General features: G+C 36.3%; 1 protein-coding gene across 1 annotated transcript; it reads left to right on the top strand.

The window, feature by feature from the left end:
* Window positions 1-2965: 2965 nt before the first annotated feature.
* Window positions 2966-9328, top strand: SLC7A13 (solute carrier family 7 member 13). Its single transcript, XM_035317282.1, has 4 exons — window positions 2966-3689; window positions 6245-6376; window positions 7972-8336; window positions 9083-9328. Exons 1-4 carry the CDS (start codon window positions 2966-2968, stop codon window positions 9326-9328), a joined length of 1467 nt encoding a protein of 488 aa, XP_035173173.1.
* Window positions 9329-12272: the final 2944 nt, after the last annotated feature.

The following is a 12272-nucleotide window of genomic DNA, read 5'->3' as shown; positions in this document are numbered from 1 at the left end:
ATCAATCTTAAGTGTTTTATAGCACTCTCTTGACCTCATTTTGTTGTCAAAGAGAACTCAGTAGTTGGCACTCACAAGAAATGTGATTGTTCCCTGTTGAGTATAAAAATTGTGGTACTAAGGCATTTTATTTTGATGATGATATAACCTTTCAGCCTGCTCCAAGTGTCAGGGGAATCTCAGTCTTGTCTTACAAACATGTCTAGGATATTTTAATAATTTATCTTTGCCTTTTATTCAGCAGTTGAGTCTCTGTATGTCTCTGAAGTGAGTGTGACCAGGTATCTAATACATAGATATGTGTGAAGCAGCAGATGCTGACATAAGAGACCTTGAAATAATCATATAGATTGTGGCAGTTTATCCTCTCAGCCAGAGGGAGATGTTGGACATGTTACAGAAAACCTTGAAAGTGAATATTTATGATGTGCTTCACAAGACTCTGCCCTTTTATAGTGGAGAAAAAAAAAAAAAAAAGAAAAAAAATAGGGAAAAAAGTTTGGCGGAAGACTATCTGTTGTTGTATAACCAGCTGTGTTTCAGTGAATTCTTCCTTGGTAATGCTCACATGAATATACTGTTTCCAGAACTTCAGCTTTTGTTGGATTTGTAGGAATGTTCCCATTATCTCTGCTCTTACTTACCTTCTCCTATTCTGGCAACAAAACACCAAAATGAAAAACGTACTTTGCATAAATCTCAAAAGCATTCCACTGAAAGTCTAGAAACATTTATCTGAGATAGACAGAAAGCACACACAAGAAAGTAATAATCTCAGTGGGGTTTTCTGAAATCAGTCAGCTTTGTAAGAAGTAAAAAATCCTTATTAATCTGCTTCTTGGAGAGATTTTTGAAATGCCTCTATTATACCAGAAATTAACATACTTTAGCACGAACAGTGTAACAGTTGCATCTGTACTTTAAGATGCTATTTAATGTGTTTATATATTTGTTTTTAGAATAGTAATCTAAATCCAGCTGTATGTGACATCACCCGCAAAATAAAGAGTTTGAAGATTACTGGGAATCAGAAAATGTGTATGCATTCACAGAGAAGGAAGATCAGAAAAGGCACTGAAATAAAACAGTTGTACAAATTTATATATTTTAGCCTTCTAAAACATTTTTCACACTTAATCTCCAGTTCCTGAATAGTGATGAATAAATACTTTGAATTATTATGAATTATTCATAGCACATGGTAAATGCATATGTGAACTTAAATATACGTTGCAATTTATAAATTGAATAAATACAATTTAAAATATATGCAAATTTTTCTAACTAAATTTTTTGTAGTCTGTATGATGACTTTTTTTTTTTTTTTTTTCAAATGAAACTATAATGGGCGGTGCAGTGATTTGCAGAAGATGGAAGAATTGTCTTGTTTAAGTGCTATTCTGACCTGTGGATTCTGTCACTGACTATGCTATGTTTCTTTGTGATGATGGACACGCACTTTAACCAAGCTTTTCAGTGCTGCTCATCAAAGTGGCATTTAGTTGCCTAGAGCAGGTGGCTAATGCCACTTTAGATGCCCAGCATAGCCTCTAGCTACCACTACAGAAGGGCATGAATATCCTCTAGATCTTGTGTCATATTCGTCATATTCCCATGGCTGTTTTAGCTAAAGATCTTATACATGATGGACTATTAAATGAACCTAATCTTTCAGAAACTTTTTTTTTTTTTTTTTTATATGTGACTGAAAGTCCAGCTGTTCAGGACCAATCTGAACCATTGTCTCTTTCAAGATGGGCCATGTCAAAGCCATCTTTTGTTCACCATGTTACTGAGCTTTGACGATTTGGAGAAAACTAATTCTGCAACTTGACTGGCAAAAAGTAAGACCTTTGCAGCGTGTAGTTTTGGTACTGTTCCTTAACCGCCCTAAAGGTATGTGCTGAACTTATTTCTCAGTTTCCTTCTTTCTTCCTATTTTTCTCTACATGTTCTGAAAAGAATAAGTATGTTTTTCTTGGGGAAATATCTATGACAATGGTCTACCCGCATCCGATCAAAGAGAAGCTCCTTCTTCATAGTATGAACATAAAATATGCTGAAGAAATGCATAGAAAAAGACATTTCTAAGCAGAAATGCTTAGAAAAATCAGTGGACACACCTTAAAAGGCAGACACCAAGCTAGTGGGAATTTTCAACTTTCATCCTTTTGTTCCACAGCCTCTATATAAACTATGGAAATTAAAACACGTCCCCCCCACCCTTGCAGTAGTGCTTGAAAATTAGTAACAGCTTATGAAGTTCTTGCGTAGTACTATAGTGATGAGTACTCTAGAAAAACTAGGAATAAACTGATAATGCTCTTTCTAGAGCAGTGTTTAATAAGTGAAGTATAAACAAGGTTCAGTATACACAGTGACTGATAGGGGTTTGACAAAACATACTGGTATTCAGTACTGATCACTGTTCATTTTATATATGTAAAGAAAACACACCTGCCTGTTCAACTCATATCTGCATCACTGTCCATAGCATAAAGAGGGCTGATTTTTTTAATTTGTTCTGCCATGCCATTCCCCTTTCCCTAGGTCTAATGCAGAGGTGACATTTCCCTACCTCACACAGTTGTCTCCGAAGACATGTAAATAATATGGAAATCCTTTGATGAAAATCAGCAGAAAAATGAAAAGCGTCTCCTATGTATTATTTGTTATGCCAATTTCCTAAAAAACTATCCCCAGACCTTAATAATTTCTGAAGTACATATTAAACCAACATGTCCATGATTTGCCAGCATTCCTTTAAGCATCTGGTTAATCATCTTCACACACAAGACATTCAAACCCAAAGTATGCTCTCCTTTCTGAATGATTAAGCCAGGCTTCCCATAACATTTCACTGTCAAGTAGGGCCATGACAATGAGTTAACAGCAAAGTGAAAGGACAAAACATATAATCTATCTTCTCAAGTCATAGAATCTGCTGTGAAAAATAAGAAAAAAAATGGGGAAAGGAAAGAGTGATGATGCCAAAGCGGTGAAAAGAAAAGGAAACACCAAGATGCAACTCAAAAGAAATATAGGTTATTTTGATGGGGTAAGTTTTATTATAGGATCAATAGTAGGGGCAGGGATCTTTGTGTCTCCCACAGGGGTGTTAAAGCATTCCCTGCTTAATGTTGGCGTTGCACTAGTGATCTGGACTGCTTCCGGACTGGTTTCTCTGATGGGTTCCCTCTGCTATGCAGAGCTGGGCACCGCTCTGCCATTTTCCGGAGGGGAATACAGCCATATTAAAAGAGGCCTTGGATCCTTGCCTGCCTTCGTGTTCATCTGGACGTCGGTGTTCACCAAGCCAGCATCAAACGCTGCTCGAGCCTTGCTGTTTGCTGAATATGCCACCCAGCCCTTCTACGGCATTTGCCCTGCACCAGAAGTGCTGAAGAAATGCTTGGCCTTGGCTGTCCTCTGGTCCTTGGGGATCCTGAATGGCCGCAGTGTCAAAATGGCTGCCTGGGTGCAGACGGTTTTCACCCTGTTGAAGATGATGGCATTGTCCGTAATTGCTGTCAGTGGCATAGTTCTCCTTGTCAGTGGGAGAAAGGAGACCCTGGCCAGGTTTGAGGACATGTTCAGCTCAGAGATGCCCAATGTGTCACAGATTGCCGAAGCCTTTTTCCAAGGACTGTATGCATATGGTGGTTGGTGGTCCCTCAACTACATGGCAGGTATATCACTCTTTTTCTTTAGAATTCATTCTGCAGTAGCAATTTTTAACATTCCTCAGCTAATGTTAGAAGAATTTGCGTCTTCTTCAAGGCAAGGGGGTCTGTATAGATACATATTTTATGGTGCAAGCTGTCCACCAGTTCTGGATTTGATGGGACTGGTAAAAGACATTGTTCTTCTGTATGGAAGTTACTTGCCTCTTGTACAGTCTCCAGAATCAAACTGACATTCAAAAATGACTACAAGAGAAATTTAGGAGGTTTATTTAAACTCTCATGTGTCAATAAAATTTTTCATACTTAAATAAATTTTTAGTTTCTTGGTGTCAGTGCATTTTTAGAAAAGGATGCTAACATTAAGCATCCTATGCCAATCTATTTGTGCACTAAGGACCAAATACAAAAAGGTGATTGATTATCAGCTAACATGTATTTAAACATCTATACCTTCTCTCAGATTGTCCAGTTGATTTGTACATGGACAAATTCATATTAAATTGTATTAAATTATAGCAATTTTAAGGGATATATAGGATAGTCCATCCATGATAGTTCCTTGGGGAAATACAGTTTTGCACAGAAGGTGAAGAAGAATGTATGGAAAACAGTTTAAATCCTTTCATAAAACTTAGATTCAATTTTAGATGTTTTAAATCTTTTGGAATATTCATTTACTTATTCTCTTCTATATCTGATGATATGTAACAGTAATAAACAGAGCAGTGTTTCATGAAAGCTGGATAATGCTCATGATATTAGTTATGCAATTCACAATGAATTAAGTAAATATAGTGTGTTATAGTATCATCAGATTTACAGAATTAAGTTGCAAGCAAATGGATGGGGCTGTTATATCTTTAACCTTATTCATCCACTGACCTCTACCACATGTAAAACATTAAATAGACCTAATGTGTGAAACATATAACACAAAGATCAATGGTGAGAACAGTGTGAAAATTGGGTTAATGTTTAAAAAAAAAAAAAAAGACAGCTATTATTACAATCCAGCAATTCCTGCATTATGAATATGCTGTAATAAAAAGGGGTAATAAAAATCAGAAAATAGGATTTTGAAATCAAGATTTTGTTAAAGGCAAGCATTTAGCTTTATAAGCCCAATAAAAAACAAAATCTTTCATATAAGTCCTATTTTCTGAGCAGTTACCAGTAGTAATAAATACAATACACTAATAATAAGTACAATACACTAGGCAGAACAGCTGTTTAGACAGATGCAACTATGCATTTGTCCTCTCCTAAACTGAATTTCCTGATCTTCAGCAATAACTTTCATTCTTGTGAGCTTCTGCTAAAGAATCAGGTGCCAGCTGGATGGCAGAACTGTAACTAGCAACAAAACAAGTGGAAAGATAAATTCAAAATGGCAATTTGGGTGATTGTCCCGGTCTGTGCTCAAAATTATCAAGTGCATTTCCTCCATTTAAAATAAATCCCAAATTAATCTCCAATAGACTGTATCTGCATTTCCCTGTTGTTCTCAATCAGCCCCTCTGGTCTGTGCACTGCATCCTGGAATGAGGCAGATGCTGATGATCTGGGCAGGAGGCTGAGCTAGTATTTGGGGAAGAAAAAATATTCTTCCTCCTGTGCAGAGTTTATGTAAGTCGTACTCTAATTTGACTTTTTGCTTGGTGAGTTACCTTTTCATAAAGCTCAAGAAGTCTTTTGTAATGCTGAGGGAAGTAGGAACAGGAGAGGAAGGGAAAGGGTGAAGGAATGAAAGAGAAGAAATAACCCCCCTTTTTTTCCCCCAAGCCTCTTTGACCAAGGTGAGGATGAGTTATTAAGGTTCTGGAAATCAACTCCATCTTTTCTGGGATTATCACAGTTAGGAATGTGTGCCAGCATCTCAGTTGTTCAGATATCAAATTTGGAGTTTTTTCTTACGTAGATAAGAGTAGTTTTAAGCTAAGATACCAAGCTTAGCACTAAACTATTTTTCTCCACCAGACTGGCTGTGGAAATGGTAATTATGGCAGAATCCAGCTGGAAATGGCCCTGTTTTAAAGCCACTGCATTACTGCTCTTCTGTCAATACCTTCAGTCTTTCCTGTTATATTTTCTGTATATCCTGATGTAAGAGCATATAAATGTTTTGGGTAGGAATAGAAAAATACACTCAAAAATTTTGCATCAGGACTCGTGAAAAGATTAAAGAGTAAATAACTGACTTCACAGTCTCACATTCAGTCTTCTGATTAAAAGTATGACTACTTGAAATTTTCTTAACAAATTGATATTCTGAAGTACAGTCATATATTTATTTAACCAAATCAGACAAAATTTATCAGTCCTTTTGTCATTTTATATCATTCTGTCAAGAGTCTATCGCTCCCTTTTTTTCCAAGATACTTGATAGCTCAAAAAAAAAAGGTTTAAAATATTTTATTTAGGCTTCTTTGATGATATTTGAAAAGCACTGCATGAGCTCGCAAGCAGTGTAGTTTAGGAGTCATGATTAGGGTTGGACCTCCAAACTAGAAATTGCTTGCTTTATTATTATTTTCTTCTTTTTTATTTGTATTTTTTAGAAGAGATGAAAAACCCTAGCAGAAATATCCCCTTAACTGTGATGACTGCTGTTCCTGCAGTAATTGTGTTTTATTTACTGGTGAACATCTCATATCTGACTGTCCTCACACCAAAGGAAATTGTCTCCTCAGGTATGAGTTTGATATTTTTGTTAAAAAGGTGTCCATTAGCAGACCCATTTGATATCAATGTACTGGGTTACTTGTGTTCACCTAACTTCACAGTCAGGAAGGGAAGTGTGGGTTTCATTCTAAGCTTTAATAGAGAATTCTTGTTTAATTTTACTGTAAGGCACAAGTTGGACTGAATTCAGACAGATGATATCAGGTGTTGAAAATATTTGCTTACACCTGCACTGGCTAAAGGGAAGTCAGAAGTGCATTGAAACCCAGGAAATCAAGTGAAGATTGGGTGTCTGTTTAATATAGGTAGGGACTTTGTTTTCCTGTAGTTTTAATCCTCTCTCCTCCTTCCTTCCCTACCTCATGGTGTCTATGGCAGAAGTCTTTACTATTTAGGAGCTGGACAAGTAATCTGTCAAAGTAACCTGTTGTGATAAATAATATAGAATGGGCTATAGCCATTTGGGGTTGAAGAAGTGTTATTAATGGTAAGTATTCTCATTCCTTAGAAGATCATACAAATGTCCACCTTCTGTAAAGCTTCTCTCAGATGCTGTACCAGTAAATTACGCATAAAAAGGGCTGAGAGGAATTGTATTTCTCCATGATTGTCCAAACAGCACCTTTTAAATCACACCCTAATTAGACAGCTGTCAGACCTTACCTCCAGGAGTGAGAGGAGTGACAAAGAACATAATTGGTTTTGATGTTCTTTTTTTTTTTTTTTTTTAATTTTTAATTTTATTTTTTCTGTGAAAGCAGCTCAATAACATAAATGGCAGTGGTGTAGCTGTCACTCAGCAACCCCATGATGTCACTCAGCCCACGACCAAGCTATCTGCTGGGAGAGACACGTACATTTGCAAATCCATTCTGGAATGAAAGCAACAGCAAATACCAGAACATCACCGAGCAGCAGCTGCCCTGCTGGCATGAGCAGTTCCTAATGTACCGCAGGGGAGCTGCGCTAATTTATGTCAGCTGAGGAGATAACCTTAAAATTATATTTCTCATTTCAAGCTTTGCTATGTGTTGCTGCAGTTCTTATTCATTCACTACATTTTTTTTTGTTTGTTTTATTTTGTTTTCCCCTACTCTGATGACTTTTTATGCTGTGCGGATCACTGCAAGACCTATATTCCTCGTGATATTTTGTTAGAGGCCTGTAAACACATTCGTGTTGGCTGTTTCTTTGTAACGATAGGTCATTTCACCAGTGTGGTCATGCAGGGGACTAATACCTTCATTTTCTTTCCCCAGACGGCCCTGCCCATGCATGTACATTGGTGATTTGTGATGGTGAGATGCAGCTGTATGTCTTGCTGCCACTGGGAGTTGGTCCTTTCTTTGGGAGTGGGCCACCACAGCTTCAGCCAGCCTTCGGTGGTGGCCAGTAGTCCTCCTTGCTCTCACCCACCTCATGCCAATTTTTAGCTCCTCAGTAAAATACCCATAGATTAGTCTCATCCTATTGTTGCAACTAATGCCAGGCATTTGTGATAAATAATAGGTATTTCATGCATTTTAAGTTTCCTTTCTGTTGAGTCTGTTGGTAATTCAGAGAATGGTACCTACGCCGCTACTGATGCTTTGTTTTCTTGCAGTTGCTGTGGCAGTAACTTGGGCTGATCGAGTGATCCCCTCTGTTGCCTGGATCATTCCTCTCTCTGTTGCTGTCTCAATATTTGGTGCCCTCAACAGCAGCATGTTCACATTAGGTCGATTAAGCTACGCTGGAAGTCAGGCGGGACATTTACCAGTTTTAATCTCCATGCTCAATGTCCACACTTGTACACCAGCTCCAGCCATGATTTTTTCAACCACCATTGCATCCATTTTTATAATCCCCTCTGACCTTCTTATGTTAACAAATTACTTTGGATTTTCTGCCTGGCTTATGATTGGATTGACTTGTGCAAGCCTGATTGTACTTCGATACCGGGAACCTAATCTACATCGACCATACAAAGTAATTGGAAATAAGTTATAAAATATTCTTATGGCTTTTTTTTTTGAGTTATGGGTAGTGTGCAAAAGTTATGAACAAGTGCAAGACAAAAGTTGATAGTCACTACAAAAATACAAATTGTAATTTTGACGTTTAGAGCCTTATTCATGATCCAGAACAGGTCTGCTTCACACTGAGGAGGGACAAGGAAAAAACAGATGGTCCTTGCCCCAGAGATACACCTGAAAACAAAGGATGGATATGTACAGAGTGGGGAACAAGGAACAGGAAACTGTGAGCATGGAGCAGTGACAGGAACCATGTGGAATCCAGGCTGGCAGTTCATGATTAATGAGACCTTGGTCTACCCCCGTCTTTCCTGACACAACCACACCCATTATGGCTAGGTTTCATTTCACCTCAATCTAGCTGTCAGAAAGCTGGATTGGAGGCGTATGCTAATCGTCAAGGCTTCTTCTAGGCACCCAACCCTGCATTTATTGTAGGTGCCCGTAATATCAGAAATAGGTGAATGGCTTTCAGGTGCTGCCTATCTGTTCTTCATGACAAGAGAGGGACCCTGAACAAGTATTGTAGGCAATTTGAGGTCAGATATGTTAGATATGTCTCATCCTGGGTGAGATTTCAACAGCATGAGAAGTGGTATTATAGTGTTGCATGGAATGCCTTATTACTCCTAGGAATGATGCATGAAATCAGAGTTGTTAATTTTATTTCCTAAAACATTTTTTTTCTTTCTCTTGCAGGTGTTTCTACCAGTTCCATTTGTGATGGTGGCAATGTCATTCTTCTTAGTTTTAGCTCCTGTAGTTTGGTCTCCAAACCTGCAATATGTTTATGCTTTCTTGTTTATGCTGGGGAGTTTTATTGTTTATCTTCCCTTTGTACATTTTAAAATGCATTTTGCATTTCTGGATAAAATTACTTGCCACTTACAGCTACTGCTGGAAGTTTCTCCTGCTGATGGATCTGCAGAGAGTAAACATGAATAATGGCAAATGTTTAATCCCATTGCAATTGACAGCCAACAGAGGATTTTCTTTATCTGAGATTGTAGGTCACAAGTTAGATGTTAGGCGTGATACATAGGCATGCATATGTATGCATGTGTGTATGTACATATATTTGCATATAGGTATATTGCATACCTATACAAATGTGTGTATATACATGTATTTATACATATATACATGTGGGTATAAACATCTAGCTTCATGACTTTATGTGTGTATATATATATAATTGTGTGTGTATATACATGCATATATATATGTAGATATATAAATTTAATAGGTGCAAAGAATGTTTTTTTTTTTTTAAATGGTAAAATCTGCAAAATGATCCCTCTTGCTCCTGAAGGCAACCATTAAAGTTGCATATATAATTTAAATAACATAAATAATACTAAATACAGCACCAATACTTACCAATATTATCATAAATAAATAAATGCATAGTTGTCAGCATCATTATGTAATACATTTTTAGTCTCCAAAGTAAGTTGTCTGGATTATTTCTACTTCTTAATAGTATGTGTATTAGAACTTCTGTTTTTAAAGGCTTTATGCTTCTGTTCATCTGCTAACTTTTTTTTTTTGTCTGCATTTATTTTTAATTAAAAACTTTGAAGAACATTGTAGAATTGACTGAGATTTCTTTTTAATCACAATAAAACTGTATATTTAGACCAAAACATACTCCACATATTCTACAGGGTGGAATAAGCATGAAATAAAGAATTAAACAAGAATTATCTATATTGTTTGTTGCACCAATAAAATTCAAGATATCAAAATTACTTTGCTAGATTAATTAAGCATTAATACCTTTTTTTTTCTTTACTTCCTTTGCTGTGTTCCTGAGAGATGAGAGTTTTTTGTCCTCCTCCCCTCCATTTTTATTTTTTTATGAAAAAAGATAAAGTATAGACTTTTTATTTATTTATTTATTTATTTATTTATTTATTTATGTTGAGAATTAGGCCACATTAAGTCCACTGAGTATTTAGACTTAAAAACCAATAACTAGTACACAGGAAACATCATATACTTACGTGGTTAAGCTATTAATACATGTTTTTATAATTATGATAGGATTACACGTTTAAAGTGGGTTTTCAGTCTGTCTATATAATGCTCACCAGTACAACCAGTAGATGGCTCCAGACCAACATCTCTCTTTCACAGGTATATTCTGGTTCTTTGGATTTTGTATTAGTGAGAGAAATGTTTAATAGTGGAATAGAATAGAAGTTTTATAGTAGAACAAAAAAAAAAAACACTCCCTAGAAGATTTAATTCTCTGATATATCAAAAATGTAGAGGTTGGAATGATAGATTAGAACTTTAGACAGAGCTACTCAGAATATAGGATACCCATCAGTAATGCTGGGATCCATTTGAAGGTTTAGGAGGATTTGATGTTACATAGGAAGAGGCCCTGAAATGAAAACAAGTACAAGAAGCATGTGGTTCTGTACACATGTGGTGCATGTGTACATGTGGTGATGTACACAGAATGGCAATCTGGGGTAAAAAATAGACCTTTTAAAATGCTGTAGAAAGAGAAGCCCATGCAAGTGAGAAGTGAAGTGAATACAGCTGAGCTAGAGGCTGAATCCTGCTGAAAACAAGAGAGGAAACAGATTAATTTCACACAATAGAGCTATCAGAAAAGCATTTATCTTGCTATTTTAATTAAAAAAAAAAAACAACAACACACAACAACAACACAGGAATAGACACATTTTTACAGAGTATTTTAAGAACTGTGTTCTAGTAAGCATGAAAAAAAAAAAGGAAAGAATATACTGTGACTAAAGCATCAACGAGGGATTTGTAGAGGCAGATTTGGTGCCTTGCAATGCCACTGATTTTCAACTGACCTTCATCAAGTTACCTATTTAAATCCATGGTTTAATATGTAAATAAAATTGGAAGTCATAAAGAGAAAACATGGATAGTACAATAATATTCCATTGAGGATCACGTGGCCTAAATTGAGGACTTGATTTTTCATAGTGATTAATATGTTCAAAGTGCATATAGTATCCTTTAAGTAAGTCCCAGGAATAGTAAAAAAGGAAAGGACAAACCTGTGAAATGTTAAAATACAACTATAAGTTTTGAAATTTCACCAAACCAGGCTGCAAGGATTTGTCTTGGGGTGTAGAAAATAAGAAACACAGAACTGGTAACTTTTCTTATTACTGTTTTTATTATTATTATTATTATTATTCCAAATTTTCAGTTAAATAATTTCAATGTGACTTGGGTATTTTATGCTGAGAGAGAAGATCAAATTCTTCTGAGCAGTATTAAAACACCTTAACCCAGCAACCTGTCTGCAGGTGCTACTTCATTCACAATACTAATTACATTCATACAGCAAATGAGGGATTGGGTTCCTCTGACCTAGTGCCTTTTTCAACGCAAACCACTAATTCCCTTATCTGAGTGAGATGGAGGTCTTCTGAAAAATAACCCTCTTATTAAATGTTCCACTGTTTGGAAAGGGATGGAGCCAAGCTGAATTAACTTTATGAAAGCAACCTCCGATATGGTATTTCATATCTTCAGAATATGGATCACTTTATGTGCTCCTAACACAGCCTTTCTTTTGCCTGAGTGGTTTGGAATGCTAAATCACAATGAAGCAAATACAGTATTCAATTTGTGTGGATTTCTTAGTGTTGCTGGATCATTCCACATTTCCAAGCACTAAGCATAAAGGGACAGAATTCAAATTTATAACTCATATTAGCTAATCCGGCCAAGAGCAATTCCATATTTTAACATTATAGGCTGTTTTCAGTGACACTAGTTGGTCTCAGCTGCTTTCCTGCTTGAACATATCTTAGAAAATACTATATAGAAGCGTGACTGTTTTAGTACTACACTATACCAGGCATTTATTTAAATTTTTAATTTATTTTTT

Source organism: Oxyura jamaicensis, chromosome 2 (assembly GCF_011077185.1).
Source record: "Oxyura jamaicensis isolate SHBP4307 breed ruddy duck chromosome 2, BPBGC_Ojam_1.0, whole genome shotgun sequence".
NCBI classification, from domain to species: domain Eukaryota; kingdom Metazoa; phylum Chordata; class Aves; order Anseriformes; family Anatidae; genus Oxyura; species Oxyura jamaicensis.
The sequence above is the reverse complement of the archived record's forward strand: the minus strand, read 5'-3'. Positions and strand labels throughout refer to the sequence as shown.